General features: G+C 46.6%; 1 protein-coding gene across 3 annotated transcripts in view; it reads left to right on the forward strand.

Moving 5' to 3' along the window:
* The window catches only part of EPC2 (enhancer of polycomb homolog 2), a 33632-nt gene that overhangs the window by 267 nt on the left and 16111 nt on the right, over positions 1–17254 (forward strand). Inside the window, exons 1-2 of one of the 3 annotated variants that reach the window (XM_050339656.1) lie at positions 276–380; positions 12912–13071. In XM_050339656.1, the coding sequence (XP_050195613.1) occupies positions 12972–13071 (100 nt within the window). In that variant the 5' untranslated portion in view covers positions 276–380; positions 12912–12971. Of the gene's footprint in view, positions 1–275; positions 381–12911; positions 13072–17254 lie in introns of those variants that run through there. The other 2 variants (XM_050339655.1, XM_050339654.1) reach the window with 2 other exon arrangements.

A 17254-nucleotide genomic window follows, 5' to 3' on the forward strand; every position in this document is an offset into this window, starting at 1 on the left:
AAGCGCGCTACGCCCGGCCCGCCGCGCCGCGCGCGGGGCGCTGCGCAAACGGCGCAGCCTCGGCCGCGCTCCGCGCCGACTGCGGGGCCCGCGCCGCCCGCCGCCATCTTCTGTGCGCGCCCCGGCCGGCCGGGCGCAGGGAGCGGGGCAGCGAGGGAGCCGGGCGGCGGAGCGGGGCGGCCTGGGGCCCGAGCGGCTCGGGGCGCCCGAGCGGGGCAGCTGCACAGCGGGCTGGGTGCCGGCGCAGGCTGCTGAGGTGCCGGAGCGGGGAGCTGAGGTACCGGAGCGGTGGAGCTGCAGAGCGCGGTGCCGGAGCACGGAGCTCGGAGCTGAGGTGCCGGGACAGCGCGGGTGCTGCAGGAGTGCCGGGGCGGCTCGGGGTGTGTGTCCTGTCAATTCGGAATGCCGGGGCGGCAGAGCGGCTCAGGGTGCCGGAGCCGCTGCTCGGAGGTGCCGGCTCGGGGTGCTCGGGTGTCGGAACAGCCCGGGCTGCCGGAGCGGTGCAGGGGCTTGGGCTGTCGGAGCCGCTTGGAGCGCGGGATGCCGGGGTGACTCGGGATGCCGGAGTGACTCGGGATGCCGGAGTGACTCGGGATGCCGGGGTGACTCGGGATGCAGGAATGACTCGGGATGCCGGAGCAGCTCCGAGCGCTCGTTTCGTTGTGGACTGACGCTGATGCTACTCCCGGCCGGTCCTGTCGTGAGCGGCTGTCAACTCGCTCGGGCTGGAGCTGGGGAGGTGTCGGCGGCGGGGAACTGCTGCGAGCGGCGTGCTCGGCGGTGGCACCGCGCGGGGAGCGAGCGGGTCCTGTCGGAGGGGGCAGCGGGACGTGTCCCGGTCCCCCGGCCGAGCACGGTGGAGGTGCCGAGCGGCGTGTCGGGCTGTCAGTCCCTGCCCTCGGGACACGGACTGTGACTGCTCAGGGGATGGAGGGGACAGCCCGGCACACACACACCGTGACAGTCCCGCACACACACACTGCACACGTGGGGCTGGAATGGACAGCCCGGTACACACACACTGCACACGTGGGGCTGGAGGACACGGCAGATTTGGCTCCCTGTGTGGGGCAGTGTCTCCGTCCTTGTGGCCGCCCCTGAAGTTATTTAACACGAGTGTTTTTGTGCTGCTCGTCGTGCGCCGCTGGACCCTTCGCGTGTGAAGGGCTGGACCTTTAAGTGTTATTTCTAAGTCAGCCAGCGCGTTTTCAGGTTCGATATGTGATGTGTGTTCTTCTCGTAGCGTCGTGGGAGGGAAAAGCTTTTGCCCGGTTGAGTAAATGTGAGTTTCCGGGGTTTTTGGTGAGCGGTGGGACAGCTGTGAAAACGCTCGCTTGCTTCCCGGTGCCCTCCGAATGTAGTGGTCTCTGAACATCTCTGCTGTCCGAACGAGGTTCATTCGGTGCTCCTCGGGGTTGGATAAGCTCAGGGGCTGTCGCCCGATGTGTCTGTACTTGCAGGCAGAGCCGATAGTAAAGGCACCCTCCCGAATTTCCTCAATGAATCCGTGTCTCCGCCTCAGCCAAACCTCTGTGCCCGTGGATTGGCTTTTCCGAGGCTGCAGCTGTCAGAGGAGGCTCCGCGCTCTCCTCCTTGCTTTTACTCACCTGACTGGTGATACTAAAAGGAATCTCTTGTCTTACCATCCCGGAGTTTTATTTTCTTTTGCTGTTTCCTGTGTCTGATGCGCTCTGATCAAAGCTTCCAGTAATTCCTGAAGAGTGACTCTGCTGGAGCTCTGGCATCGGAGTTTAGAGGAACAACGTTGTGGTACTAATGAAGCGATATTGGAGGCTAATTTGGTTTTCTCAGTCTTGAAGGTCTGCCTTGCAGTGCTGTGTTTGCATGTAATATCTACATTAATTTTTAAGTATTATTGTTGTTTTGATAAATCATGTTTTCTTTTAAATGTGTTAATGGAAAGTTGCTGCAAGAGTTCAGGTGCTTGTGGGCTGCTGAAATAACTGAGGAAGATTAGATTTAGACTTCAGTAAAACTGAAAAGGCATTGTCCTGAAAAGTTGCTTTTCTGTGAGAGTGAGGTTTGTTTCCTCTGCGCTGACATGTGGCTCTATTTGGTATATTATGTAATAGCCTCAAAATGAAATGATGGAAGCAGTATATAAGCACAGTGCTTGATGCATCAGCCAGGCAAGATTATAAATTCTGTATTATAAATTCCACTATTCAGATTATTGCCGTGGAGTGATGGTTTCATTTATGGGGTTGTCCCTTTTCCAGCGTTACAGAGATAATTCTTTACTGTAAGTTTTTTTGGGGAGTGATATGTAAAGCCCTTCTGGGCAAGGCTGTTGTAGATGACAGTAAATTGAATATCGGAGAAATACCTGAACAGCTTTAATTCACAGCAAATACTGCTGTGATCAGTTTGGTGTGTTTTGAAAGGGACTTTTCAGGGGGAAGGGGTCTCTCCACCCTCATTTCTGACATCTCAGCTACTCGAGTATCTCAAGACCTTTTTCTAGCTCAGGTGGTTGCTGGGGTGCATCTTGTGGAAGGTGTTTGAACCCTCCAGGGTAGCTGCTGTTTTCCACCTGCTGGGGGGAATCACACAGGTCTTGTAGCACAGTGTGTCACGGGGTCACACAGCACCTTCTGGGCTCTGTTCCATTGGAAATAATGACTATTTACACATTTGCAGGATTTAAAATGGTTCAGATCAACACGTGTGCTCTTTACAACCAAGTTTCACTAGGACAGACACGTGATTTAATTAGTTTGTGATTGATCTTTTTTTCCTGTACAAAAGTGCGGGTTTTGATGCATTTATTCTTGATGGATATTCTGGAACTATTCCTATATAAGCACCTGAGAGATTTATATCCACTTGCAGCATTTCACAAATGAGCAGCTCATTTCTCTCACTTGGAGATTCCAGCTGTGAAAGAATTAGGTTTTCTCTTCTGCAGCGTGTTTATATTAACCAGTGTTTATAATTTACTCCAAATTAAACCCGGGGAAGAAAATTGCGTGGGTTTGTTTTTTAAACTCAGGTGAGACAGGGATCACTGTTAAACAGAAGCAGGAAAATGCCCTTTTGTGAGCTTCAGACACTGAGCAGGAACACTTGGGGTTGGTTTTTCTGATGAGTAAGAGCTGTGTTTCCTAACGCTGATGAATTGTTTTGGTGAGAAGGTGGGGGGGGTTGAAGTTGCAGAATAGATAAGCCCTGGTTTTGTTTCTTATCACATCGCTGTGTTTTTTATTTGAATACTTATTACTGGAGATTGCTGAGTTGCACATTGAGAGGGAAAAAAAAAATCATGTTTAGTAATGAGGCAAATGCAGGCTGAAGGCGCTGGGAAATGAATTCTCCCGAGTTGTGAGAAGCTGAAAGTTTGGTGGGAATTGATGATCCCGGGATTGCCTGGGCAGAGCTGTCTGAACCTTCCTCCCAGTCCCTGTTTGAGCATCCATTTATTTAGTTTGGCATTAGGTTAGAGAGGAAAAGTGCCTGAATGGCAAGTTAAGGACGTGGTTTGATGCTCCTGAAATGTTGACAGTTCCAGTGAGAAGGGGTTTTCTTAGCGATCACCTCGGGATGATCTGTCTCTGACCATTAAATATAACATTAAATCCTGATTGTTTTGACAGGCTGGAATCAGTTAACTTGCCCTTTTTCCTTGCTTTCCCTTCAGTTTGTTCCCTGTGCACCCCCTAGTTGGTTCAGTTCCTGCTGTAACGCTGGAAACATGGAATGTTCATCCTCTGGCTTTGAGGCATCCTGGAGCTGGGGATGCTCCTGGAGCAGCATGTTCATTGCCCTTTCAGAGCAGGGAGCTTTTAGCTTTGCACAAGTCATAGTTTTCTTGTTTGTTAAAGTGTACAAACAAAAATATCCATAATGAATATTTTCTTTTTAAACAGTGAACTAGGAAAGTTCAGTCAGGAGGACTTTGAAATATGTGCACACACACACAAGATCATTAATATAATGGCAATGCTTATTTGATATTTAAAGAAAAAGGCTATGATGACCTACTCCTACATTCACTCTTTTTTGGAATGCATTTTTATGCTTAAAGATTTGTTTTTTGTGATTTCTGTTCATAAGACCAAATAGTTTTCTCTTAGAGAGAGAGAGAGATGATGTTCTGTTGTTTGCTGTGCTGCCAACAGCCCTGACTTCGAGGAGGGCACTTAAATAAAGGTGATCAAGTGTTCCAAGGTCACACAGGAAGGGTGATGTTGGAAGGGACCCTGGAGGTCACCTCCGCCTCAGGCAGAGCCACCAAGAGCCCGTTGCCCAAAACTCTGTCCAGAGGATCTTCAGGTTGGGAGGTACCAGATGTGTGGGGATTTATTGAAGCTGCTGATCAGAAGTACCTCCTTGGTACTCTCTGATGCACTTGGGTGTAGGTTTAAAAACATAAATATACCCAAATAACTCCCCACGTGGACAGACCCTGCTCTTAACTGGATGTTTGTGTGTGGGCTGTGCATTCACAGCCTGTGGTTGAACCCTCAGCATTCCTTACAAACAAGAACAGAGAAGCAGCCCGGACAGCAGAGTGTTAAACAGCAGAGGATAACTCTGCTTCAAACCATGCAGATGTTCTGTGAGACAGAAATCCCTCAGAAAGACTTCGTGGAAACCTAAGTAAGAAACTCAAAGGATTTATTTCCGTGCAAAACTAGGTGAGATCGAGACAGCAGACTTTGCTTAGGACAGGAATGTTTTGGGTTTTTTTTATTAGAATCAGCTGGCTTTTGTATTGGGGAAGTGCAGTTCCCAGGTTATTTCTCAGTGTGGGTTCAGCACCTGTATTTATTTACTCACTTTGGGTGTGTTTGGAGGCTGCTGGGATTACCGGAGTACATTTGGCAGTAGGGAGAGGGTTGTGATCTCTGCTCACCGAATTCTGAACTTCACTTCTGTTTGAGATCTCTTCCCCTGCCTTCAGGTCCTGAGGTATTTTCCTCTCTCCCTTTGAGACCCATCGTGTTGTGCAGTGCTGGTGCTCCCCAAGGGCACGTTTCAACACGGTGTTTCAGTTTTCAGCTCTGCCCCTCAGTGCTTTCACCTGCAGCAAACACAAACTTCCTTGCAGTCCGTGGGTACTTTAACATCCTTTTGGATAACGGTGTGAGCAGCTGAGCACCGGGGAGCTGTTCAGCTCAGGAGCTTTGGCTTCAATTTCTTGTGGCTGAAGTTAAACGGGACAAAAATTTTGCTCCTGGAAGTCTCCCATCTCCCGAGCAGTTGATTAAGGCTTAGCACATTAACACCTGTCAGCAAACCCGGGACAAACAAATGTCACTGATCTCCGAGGTGCTTTCGAGCTGCAGCTGAGCCATCCCTGCCCTGCAGCAGCATTTTGGGGTCTGATCCATAAAGGGGGGGGGTGTGTGTGTGTGTGAAATCCTGCAGTGGGACAGTGGATCATGCCGTGCTCTCACCGGGAGCATGTGGGATGGTGAGGAAGGTTTGGTGTCATCCCGAGGTTAGGTGGGTTCAGCCCTATCTCAACACCGCAGTCCTAATTTAGATAAAGGTGCATTTTTGCTGCGGGCCGGAGGCTGCTCGGGGTCAGCAGCACGGGCTGGGAGATCTGTCCTGGAGGAGCCAGTGGGATGTGCCCGCTGTTAATTGAGTCACACCTCGAGTCATTATGCAGGAACTTTCCCTTGTGGGTAGGTTTCCTGGGAGGAGGTGTCATTCATTCCGCGACAAAAGCTTAGGAGAGCACTTTGGAATCTGCCTCTCTGCCCTGTGCAACTTCTGTTTTGACTGAAATCAGGTGAAATGTTTGAATAATTCACATCAACAGACATTAACTCTGCTGACAGTAACCTCTGCTTTTAATTGTTTTTCCTAAGAAAGATAATTTTGGCTGGCGCTGGACGTTCAAAAGGTTATTTGTAATTTATTTTGCCAGCCAGGCTAATAAACCTTGTTTATACTTGTGAATAGTTAAATGCCTTAGTATATTTATCATTCTAACAGCGCAGCTTTGAAAAAGGCAAATAACACGTTTAATATTTACATAAACCTTGGGTGTCCTAAAAGCCATTGGTGGTGAAGATCAGTTGTAGAACTGAAGTTTCTGTGACAAGTAGAGAAGAACTGGTGTAAGAAGTAGAGAAAGTAATGTTATGAAACAAAAAGTAACATCAGCATCCGGTGTCATAATTTTATTTATTTTTTTTTTAAATTTCATCAGGTCAGCAAAATAAAATATTTGCGAATATGCTACTTAAAAGATTTGATTTTTAATCCAGTTTGCAAATTCCTACTTGTTTATAGAAATAATCACTATGCAGTTATTATTACACTGAAGGTGTTGGCTTAAAATACTGTCCATGTGCATAAATGAAATGCTCCAAATATAAGGAAGCAGGAAAAAAAATAATCTGTGTTCTGATTCTCCCTAATGGACTTTGGTGCAATTCTGATTGTGATCAATACATTTACACCCATAAAAGCCTAATCCTCTAAGGTAAAAGATCACACCTGATTGTCACTGTTCTTAAAAAAATGAATTGTTTCTTCAGGGATAAGCCAATTTTTGTCGTGTTTACATTGGAATTTCTAATTTGTTTTTCTCAGCTTTGTGCTGCTTTTCAGGCTGCACCTCCCACTTTGTGTCTCTCTGACCGGTGGGAGTTGCATAACAAAAGCTGTGCCTGCTTTGAAGCTTCCTGGCGGTGTCTGATTCCATGTGCCAGGCTGGGATATAAACAAAACACGGGGAGTTTCTGTGGGATCCAGTGACTGGATAAGGGAGAGAGACACTTGGGAGAAAAAGCAATAATGTATATTTGTTTTCTGAAGTTAAATGTGTTTAAATTACAATGGAATTTTGCAGTTAATTTCTAATAATTTTAATTTCTGTACATCTACTTGGTTTTCATTTTTGCAGCCTTTTTATAAGTTGTCCAAACTTTAGAGCCAATCTGTTTTTTTGGGGTTTTTTAAAAATTATAATAGGGTGGATTTCTATGTGATCTGTCAGATCTTCAGCATTCCAGGTTTCATCAGCACCTCAGTGATGAAACACCATTTGTTTAAAAACTCTAAAACACCAATTCCCTGCTGTTGGGGGGTGTGTGTGTGCGCCTTAAATAATAACAACTGTGGGTGTTACTCCTGGAAGGAAAATGTTCCCTGTAATCCGAGGTTAAATGCACACAGGGAGAGGTGCCCTGATCACCTGTCCCAGCTCCTGCTGGAGAATTCCCCGTTTTCCCTCCTGGTGACTCTCCCTCCCTCGTCTCCAGGGAGTTTTGTGACTCATGGTCACATGGAGGTTTGGATGTGTGGAGCCAGAAATAAACTGAATTCAGAGCCTGTGCTTAATGTTGTGTTTAATACAGGGGAGAGCCAGGTCCCTCTTCTCAGGGAACATATATTACTCACCAAGTACCAGAAGCAGCTTTCCCAAAAGGAATTGTTAATAATTCGAGGAATTCGTTGTTACAACAACTATTTCATTTTTGATAATTAGTTTATATTCATATTTTTGTTGACTGGGCTCAGAGATTGCTCGTGTTCTCATCCATCACTGCTGTCCCACTCAGGGGGATATTTGGGATGTCCCACAGTTGTTTGATGGGGTTATTGAAGTGGTCTGGTTTCCTTTTTCTGAATTAACGTCCTGTAGAGGATTTGTTTTCAGTTTGGTGCTGCAGGGGTGACTAAAGGCCATGGTTGTGATCTGTGCTCATCTCACTGCCCCTGCACCTTCATCAGTGCCTCTGATTTCCACTCCTGATTCCCAGATTAAAGTGCTTAAATGGCTTTAGGCCGAGTGCCAGAGGGGAATGGCAGGCATTCCTGGGAATTGTTTGGGTCCCAATGGGATTCTTCCTCATTTAGATACACATCTCCTCTGCAGAGCTGTCTTATCTGGACACCCAGGGCTGGTGGGTTGTTTGAGGCTCCAAACACTGGGATAACGCTGAGGGGATGGGTCTGTAATCGGGTCATTTGTATGTAAAGTAGCCCCGGAATGGCTCGGCTTTGGTTTCCAATTGCCCTGGCACTGCTTCGGGAAATGGCCCTTGTTGAATAGCTGGGAAAGGGAAGAAAGTGATGGAAAAGTCATTGAATCGTGGAATGGTTTGGGTGGGAAGGGTCCTTAAAGCCCATCCAGTCACACCTTCCATTAGTCCAGGTTGTTCCAGCCTGGCCTTGGACACTTCCAGGGATCCAGGGGCAGCCACAGCTTCTCTGCCCAACCTGTGCCAGGGCCTCCCAGGGAGGAATTCCTTCCAATATCTAATCCAAACCTTCCCTCTTTCAGTTTAAAACCATTCCCTTACTTTGTTGTTTTGTTGATTTTTTTTTCCTGTTTACATATTAGTTCACTCACTTCTGAAAAAATAAAATTACTTTAGAGTAGCTAAATAATAAAAATCTCCCCCATTCCAGGCACTTGTGTGAAGTTTTAGGATGGAGTGGTACAAATTGATTCCCTTTTCCCTGCCTCCCTTCACTGAGCCATTAACAGCTTCCCCCCTTGGTCCGTTTTTTGACCTGTAGTCAGAATTCTGGAAGGCAGGAGTGTGGCAGGTGGCTCTTGGAATTATGTTTTTTAAAAAGGGGTGGGGGGTATCGTGGTGGAAAAACCTGAAATGGCCCAAAGTTGTTCCGTGAGCCCTTTCCACGTGGGTACCTTCTGCTTCCTGGGGGTTTTCTTCAGCTTCCTGGCACTGAGTGTTGGAAGCTCCTCAGGGAAACTGAGAGGGGTTTGTCCTATAAATGGTTTGGGTGCACTGGTTGCAGCTCAATATATGGATTTTTGTGGTGCCCTGAATTAATTGGTAACTAAAACAGCCTTTTAAAGGGACACCCTGTGCATGCAGAGACAACTCTGATTCCTGCCTGGATTAATTCTCCATTGGATCAGTAGAAGAATATGGATTATCAACTGTGCCAATCACTGAAATACCTGTGTTTCCAAATAAATTGGACATGAAATGTGTTTCAGCCCTCAGGGGTAGGAATGTTTGTGGTGCCCAGACCTTGGGAAGCAGAGTTTTCTGCTCCTTATTCCAACGGATTGCTTTCCATCCCAGGGCAGGGGGAGTTGGATTGTGCAGGATTGGAAGGGTTGACTGCAGAAGAAAGCAAAAACTGGTGCTGGAGCTGACACTTTTCCTCTGGAATATCTTTTATAAAAAACGCTGTGTGTGCAGAGAGGGAATGGATGGGGCTGAGGCTTCCAGGGAGGGGAGAGGCTTCTGACCAAATTAGCTTCGAGCTGCCTGACACTTCTCTCCCAAAGTGTTGTCAGGAGGTGTTACTCGCTGTGCCTGAGAACTTTGCAAGATGAGTCTGCACATTTCCAACCAAAATACCCTGCTTTTTGTCTCTGGATCTCTGCATTAAATATGAAAGTGTCAGAGGATTTGGATTTCCTAGCTTGAATACGATGTGAAGCAAATAGTCTTTAGCACATTTTTCTTTGCTTTGATTCTGGTCTCGATGCAGGTGTGTTGAGAGGCTGACTTGGCCTAAAAACAGCTTATTTTGGGTAGGTAAAGCTGTTGATAAATTCACTTTTCCATTGTCCTTGCATGGAGTTAAAGCCAAGTTAAGGTGGTGAAATAACTTTCTCAGGAGTTGTAGCATCCCTTGTATGGTATAAATTCTAAGGAATGAAGCAGGGAACAGGTCCATTTAATCCTAAAGGTTGGTCTTCCAGGGGTCTGTATCCAGTGTGGAATTGCTCATTGGAGTTGGATAATTAAGGCAGATCAGCTTTGCATTGTGAGGGTGGTGCTCAGCCATGGGCATCTCCATCCCAAAAACTGGCACAGAACTGAACTCTCTTGCTAAGAGAGGACTTGGAGGTGGCAACAGAGGACTTACAGGTTAGGGAAAAACCAAACTGGTCCACAGGATCCAGGTGCTCTGGAATAGCAGTGGAATAAAAGGAGGCAGTTCTGTTGGGTGTCATCCCTGCCCATGGCAGGGCTTTGGAATGAGATGATCTCCGAGGTCCCTTCCGACCCAAACCATCTGGGATTCTGTAATATTGGTAAATACAGTTCAGATGGGTAAAAATAACATTCAGTATTGATCACTGTTTCCCTTAAGGCTTAACAAAAGTAATGTTTAGGAGCTGTTGATTTATTACCGTTGCTGAACTCTTTGTTTTAGTGGAGAAACTCCCAGAGAGAAAGTTTGGGAAGAACATGAAATCTGTGGTGTTTAGGGCTGAGAGGACATGGCAGGGAAGGTACCTCGCTCTGAGTTGGATTTTAAGCCTGGTTCTAAACACCTGGTTTTAAAAGCAGAGTATTTTTAGGTACCAGTGTTCCGGTTTTCAAGGAATTAGTGGGCAATAACTCTTTGCCAGGTGCTCCTTTTTATCCCCATGGCAGCACATTCTGTTTGCTGTCAGCACTGGTTCCTCTAAAGCTCTTTATTTTGTGGGAGACCTCTGGATCTGCACTACTGCAAGACAAAGTGCAAATTTAAAGTATGATCTGTCTTTCAAAACCGTAAGAAAAAGGTGAAGACTAGACCAAAAGGTGTGTTGTATACCAGGGAATAAATCTGTCTGTAAAAACATTGTCACGTTAATAATGCCATTTAAGTAGACTGACTTTCTTATAAAAATCTTCAGAGTTTGTTTAAACAGAATTGTTTCAGGAGTTAAAATTTATAATTTTTTTAACTTCACGTTCAGCACAAAGAGTCGAGGGTTTTCCCCCAGATTTTAAGATCTGTATAGTTTATCTGTCTCTTCTGGTGCTGTGCTGTTTGAGCAGTGACAGCAGCACTGTTGAAAGCTGGAATTTCTGTTTGAGAGCTGTGTTATGCTTGAAAGGTTTTTATAGTAAAGCCAGTACTAACACCTATTGTCACATTTGCCTTGGGAGCTCTTTGTGTTCTTACTACAGTGCTACAACAGCTGAGAAAATCTGAATTACTCATCGGGCTGTGGAGCCAAAGAGGTGTTTTGAGTTTTGCTTTCTGCGTCTTTCACTGCTTTTTCTGCAAGTTGAACCTTTATTTATCTGATTTTACAACGCTCTTCCCTGTGACTCTGCTGTCCCAAAACTTGTCAGAGTCACTGAGGAACCCTCAATCAACCAGTGGTTGTCGAGGAGGGGGAACTGCCCGTGGCACTTCTGGCCAAGTAGAATCAGTGGGAACAGGTTACTGGGGAAACTGGGGGATTGCAAGACATGGCCATGGAAAGCAGCAGCTCTGGGGACATGAGCTGAGAGCAGCCCAGTAACGAAACAAGTGCTGTTCAGCTGAATTACTCAGCACTGCAGAGCTCTCCAAGACACGTCGTGATGGTGGAGTGACAGATTTACTCAGTGTGTAGTAACCCCAGCAGATCACAGCAGCTCTTGGATTGCATGCTTGCCTTGATTCTAATAGCGTTCCCTTGGGAGCCTGCTGGATTGATTTAGTGTTGCTTCATCTGCTGCAGGAGATTCCCAAAGCTGCTCTTCCACTCGCTGATTGTCACGGCCCAATTCTGCAGGAATTGCATTCTTTGAGTCTCTGCAGATCTTAATATTTAAGAGGGGATGGTTGATTAAATATCATTTGCATGTTTTTTTCAAAGATGTGTTTCCCTTCACTACCCTTTTTTTTTTAAATACCTTTCTGTGGAAGAAATCCTGGTTTGGGGAGAATTTCCCAGGTGTGTAACACAGTGTCTGAGTGCCAGGCTGCACTGGAGTGTCAGTCCTGGCCTCTTGGAGTGTTAGGTTGTGCCAGAGGAGGATACAGGCTAACAAACCCTTTTTTTCCCCGTTTTTTGTGTTGTGTTTTGTTTTGTTTTTTTTTTTTTTCTCCAGCACTCAGCAGAGTGGGAATGGCTAGAGGATAACCTGCAGCCCCTGCAATAGGCAGGGTAAGGTTGCATAGAGCTGAGCTTCTGTTCCAAGCTGATGTTCTGCTGTGCCATCCTCCCTCCCCTCAGATTTTGGGGAAGAACAGTGAAAGCCTCATTCTCCTGCCAGGCTTCTCCTTCCACTGGTAGTTCATGTGCTGGGATGCTGCAGTTTGCTTGGTTTTATATTTGATTTACACTCAGGGAAAACTTGGTGCTCAACTTTGGTTCCAAAGGGCTATGTGGATTTAAGGTCTTGCCCTGTGAGGAATCCCACTCTTCCTCTTCACTGGACACACAGAAGCCATTTGGAGTCTTGGCATGAGGTGCTTTTGTGATGGTTTGAAGTTTAACAGGAGTATTCATGAAAAGCCTTTTAGGAGAGGAGTTACAGGTTGGCTGTGACTTGCAGCAGTTGATGGGCTTCACTGAGTTCACTGATGAAATTATGTGTGAAAAAGGCTTTGTGAAACACTGCATTTGTTGTGATCTTGATTTGACTTCAGGTGATTCTGTGGAATTAGTGATTTCTGTCCCATAAGAATAAAATGAGGTGATACCTGCTCAGGGAGTCTCTGCTTTTCAGGTGTTACTCTGTGAGAACTTCTAAAGAAAACAGCCCAGTAAGGATTGCTGGGTAGACAGGAATGATGGAGTTTGCTATTCTTTTGACTTTATAATCCTTTAAAGGCCTGATCTTGCATATGTTTTCTTTCTGGGAGGTTTGGGTGGGTTTGGCTTTTACCAGCCCTGATTTTCTACCATTATGTCATTTGAATGTTCGCCTTTTCCCCAGCCTGGTGGTGGAAGGTGTTGTCTGAACAAAGGGTTCTCTTCACCCAGTTGTAGTTCAACTCCTGCCTTCACTGCACCTCAGATTCCCATCAGTCAGGAACCCCAGGGAACACTGAATGATGGAGAGAAGCCCTGGGAGGTGCTGCTGTTCTCCAAAATCCAGCAGAGCCTCCTCTCCATTATCTGGGTGTCCCATAGAACACCAGGAATGCCGTAGGAGGAAGGATGACCATCTTTGTGTGGACTTCCCCGCACTGATAACTAAACAAACCCTCGTGTTTTCCTCCTGCAGGAACATCATCTGCAACGGGCTATCTCAGCACAGCAAGTGTTCAGAGAAAAGAAGGAGAGCATGGTTATCCCAGTCCCCGAGGCCGAGAGCAATGTCAACTACTACAACCGCCTGTACAAGGGAGAGTTCAAACAACCAAAGCAGTTCATTCACATCCAGCGTAAGTCACAAAACATTGGGCTTGTTGTGTCTGCCTGACCCCCCTAATTTAACCTGAGTAACCTTCAGGCAGGCTGAGCACAAAGTTGCTGTAGAATTAAGACTCACAAATGCAGGGGGGGTTTATGTGTGTAAATTCCAGTATCTTCTCAGGTTCTGGAAGGATTTAAGGTGAATTTTGAGGGTTTTCCTGCTGTGTTTGTTTTGGGCTCTGTGCTGATACTGTATGTCCATGGACAGCCTTATCCTGTCTGCTGGGCTTCCAGGATTGTTGATCCAACCTTTCTTCTGGTGTTGTTTTCCTTCCTAATCCCGAGAAGGAATAGCTGGACTAGCCTGGCTGCCTCCTAAGTGCTTGTACTGATGCAGGGAGTGGAAGAGAGGTTGTTTTGCTGTCAACTCCAAAGTTCTATATAGATGGAGACCAATAAAACAGAAGAGTTTTTATAATGAAATCACCTTCATTGTCTGCTCCTCATAGAACTCCTGCAGGTCAGGGCAGCTGTGCCAGCTCTGGAGTTGCTGTTCCCTGTAGCTTGGATCTGTTCTGAGCTGTGGGGGACAGTTATTTTTCTTGAGTTTGGATAAGAGTAAAGAATTCCCTTTAAGCAGGGAAATCTGAGCTTATTTTACAGCTGAAATGAAGTGTCATTCTGTATGAGTTCAGCTTGCTATGCCTTAAAAGATCTAATTAATGTCAACTTGTGGTCGCTGGATTAATGTAACACTTTTTTGGTTGATGTTCTGCTGACAAGTGACAGTCTCATAGTTCAGTTGTTCCTTGGCACACGAATCATGTTTGTACTTTGCAGCATGTGGTTCAGGGGCTTGTTTTGTGCCTTGGACTCCTCCCAGGAGTTATCTTTGTAGCAAAACTTTGGATTCAGTTATTGCATCCTTGCATCGTTTCCCACCAACGCAGTGGAGTGTCCAATTTATTCCATGTATTTACAAAACAGGAGATTTTTGGAAATAATGTACTCAGGGTCCCCTGGGACATGGTAGAGACCACAGTGGTGATGTGAGAAATGAGGTAAAGGCAATTAATTATTTCTCTCCTTAACAGAAGCAGCAAACCTGCAGGAAAGGCAGGGTGAACTAACTGAAATGAAGCTGCTGATTGAGGAACGTGCTTTATTCTGTTCTTTGTTGCACACTGCCAGAAACACTGTGAATACTGTTAATAAACATGTCTAAAAGTGTTAAATGTATTACACCAAAATGTTCTTTGTCTTGTTGAGACTCACAGTCTTTCTGGACAGAATTACAGGAGCTATTTGAGCTGAAGATAAATATCAGATACTGCTCCAAGATAATTTTTCCCACAGATGCTGGTTGGAGTAGGTGTGACACAAGGCAGCTTTATGCTGCATAAACTTCTTGGAAATTCTGCTTTAATGCTAAAAGCACAACAAGCCACAATACCCACTTGGGCCAGGGAAATGATGTAAACTGATGTCAGATGCCAGGAGGCCACATACTCTAATCCATCCCTACTGGTGGTTATTTCTGGCAACTTGTGTTTTGCTGTTCATCTGGTAGCCAAGGATTTGAATATTTTTTGCATTCTTTTATTTAGATCAGTGGTTCAAAGCAGAGAAAAATTAATTTCTTTTTAAAGCCTGGAATCTGTGACTTGTGATTAAGCCTGGTTTGGCCTCAGTAGCTCAGCTCAGTTGAGCTGAATGTAAAGCAGAAGCCTTGAACTATTCTAATTATTCCAGCATGCTTAATGATCTTCCAAGACTGTTTGTAGCTGCAGTAACGTGGAGATGGATTGTAAGTTATTGACACAGAGGGTGAGTTAGAGCACTTGTAGCTTGCTAGAGTTTACAGCTTAAGGGGGTGTAAGAAAAGAAGTGTCACTCATGGAAACAATAAAACAACCTTCAGTGAGGTGTGTGGGATGAACTGCAGTCACCCCTGAAAAGGTGAACTTTTTGGCAGAAGGCTTATCTTTCATTTTTTGGTGAGGTGAGCCCTCTGTATTTACCAGTTTCCAAGGCATCATTGCTGGTGTTGGCACATGCAGGGTGGAAGGAACGTGGTTTGCTGGGGAGGGAAGAAGGAAACTGCTTCTTTCAGTGGTAACTCGTGCCTGTGGCAGCTTAAAATGAGTGTGGAACCGCAGCCTTAATTTAGTTAGCTAAATGAAATTAGTTCATTTAGTTGAGCTAAACCCAATTCAGTGGAACTTAACTGAAAACCAAATTGCATTTGTGTAAGTTGGGATAAACTCAGTTCCCAAGGGAGCTCCAGTAAACAAAAGCAGGGCCCTGTGGCAGGTGCTGCTGTCAGGAGTGGCTGGAGGGGCAGGAGGTGTGAACTGGGAGGTTGGGTTTGCAACAGCAGTCAGCAAACCAGCATGTCCTGGGCATTCCTACAGGAAACTCTGTGCCTTGTGGAAACACAGAGTGTGGAGAAATGCAGATGTTCTGGAGGAGGAAGGCTGGGTTCATCAGGCAGTCACGGGAATCCGTCTGGTCCCTCACCAGTTCTTGCAGCTCCAGCCATTCCCACGGCACAGGCAGGAACAAGGGGGTGATGGATGATCCCATAAACCACCCAAGTCTTGTGGTGGCTTTTGAAGCCAGGGAGCAGCCACAGCTCCAGAGTGAAAAGTGGCTTTTCCTGGAACAGTTACAGGTCACTCAGTGCTTGGGGAAAGAAGAAAACACAACTGAGGATGTCACTGAAGTGTGCTTTGAGGAGCAGTGGCAGATGAACTCCAGGGAAGGAGGATGCTTCCCTGGGTGTCCAGAGCTGTGACAGGCCAGCTTGGGGTTGATTAACTCCAGAGGAGGAGTGGTAGCCTTGCATTTCCTGAGGGTCTTGCAGCTCCAGAGGCTGCTGAGCCTTTGTGCCTATCCTGTCTGCACGGGAACAGTGGGATCAGGTGCTGCTTCCATCACTTTAAGTGCCATTCACCTGCAGCCTCCCTGCAAAGCCCCTCTCTTTGGAAGGGAATCACACTGATAACTGCAGGTCCTGGCAAACAGCAAGAGAACGTTGCTGACAACAGGAAAGCATGGCTGGAAGGCTGGAAAAGTGGGGTATGTGACAAGGGCTACTGCTGTTCTCACAGTGGGGATGAGGTTTTGTTTAAGGAAATGAGACTGGATTTATTTGATGTCTGATGATCCTGGCAAGTACATGTTGGATACCTTTTATCTTGCCCTCTTGGTTGTTTGTCAAAATAACCTGAGGCAGAGAGAGGGGGTGACCTTCCTGCTTCCAGCTGAGGTGCACGTGGTGTCCCTGTAGGCAGTGCAGGAAGCTGCCTTCCCTCTTGGAGATGGAGCTCTCATCTTCCCACCCCTCATACTCAGAATGTGTTCCTGGGGTGGCTGGTCTTTTGAAGTGCTTGTTGATGGAATAGTTGGGCTTTTCCTGCTCTTTTAGCTGCTGTCAGTGTCTCCTGGTTGCCTCTCACCTGAGCCTGCTCTGGTTTTGTTCTGGAAGGGGGTTCAGGAAAGTGGATGGTTCAAGACCTTTCAATGCCTTTTCCCACGGTGGGAATGAAGGGAAGTTCGCTGGCACTGCTCACAAGTCATGGGTGAGCAGCATCACATCCTCTCTGCCCCAGGGATCCTCCTGCTCACCGATACTCTGGCTTAGAAAAGCATTTTGTACACAGGGGGGTTATTGAATTATCTACTAACAGGTCATGGGTTGACATCTTTCTGGTGTAAGGCCAACATCTGTCTGAGGGCAAACAAGCAGGGCCTTTGCTGGACTTTGTCACATCATCTCTGAGAAGAATACACCAGGTTTTGGGAGTAGAGGTACCTGCTTTCTTTCAGGAGAGCTCTCCTAAAATAATGGGAACATCAGGCCTATAAAATTCTGGCCACCTCCCTCGAGCAGAGTTGTTTGGATGTGATTTCCCAGTGCACCTGAGGGCTGCAGGAGTTTTGTAGGCTCTGGGGATGGTTTTGGGGCAGCAGAAACCGCTGCAGTTTCCTTCCTGGTGGAAGTGGCACTTTATGTTCTAAGAGGTCATGGAATTACAGGTTGTTAGGAGAGTGGAAGTTGGTACCAGGCATCATTCCCCAGGAGAAGTGGGAGCTGCCAAGGCTGACCTTGCCTGGGAGGGCTCTGAGGAGCTTTGCAACTCCAGTGAGTAACAGGAGGAGTCACATCCTCAGTGCACATTTAAAAAGGACCCCGCAGCAGAGGCTGGA

Source organism: Myiozetetes cayanensis, unplaced genomic scaffold, assembly GCF_022539395.1.
Source record: "Myiozetetes cayanensis isolate MyiCay16 unplaced genomic scaffold, myiCay2020 scf9, whole genome shotgun sequence".
In the NCBI taxonomy this organism is placed as follows: domain Eukaryota; kingdom Metazoa; phylum Chordata; class Aves; order Passeriformes; family Tyrannidae; genus Myiozetetes; species Myiozetetes cayanensis.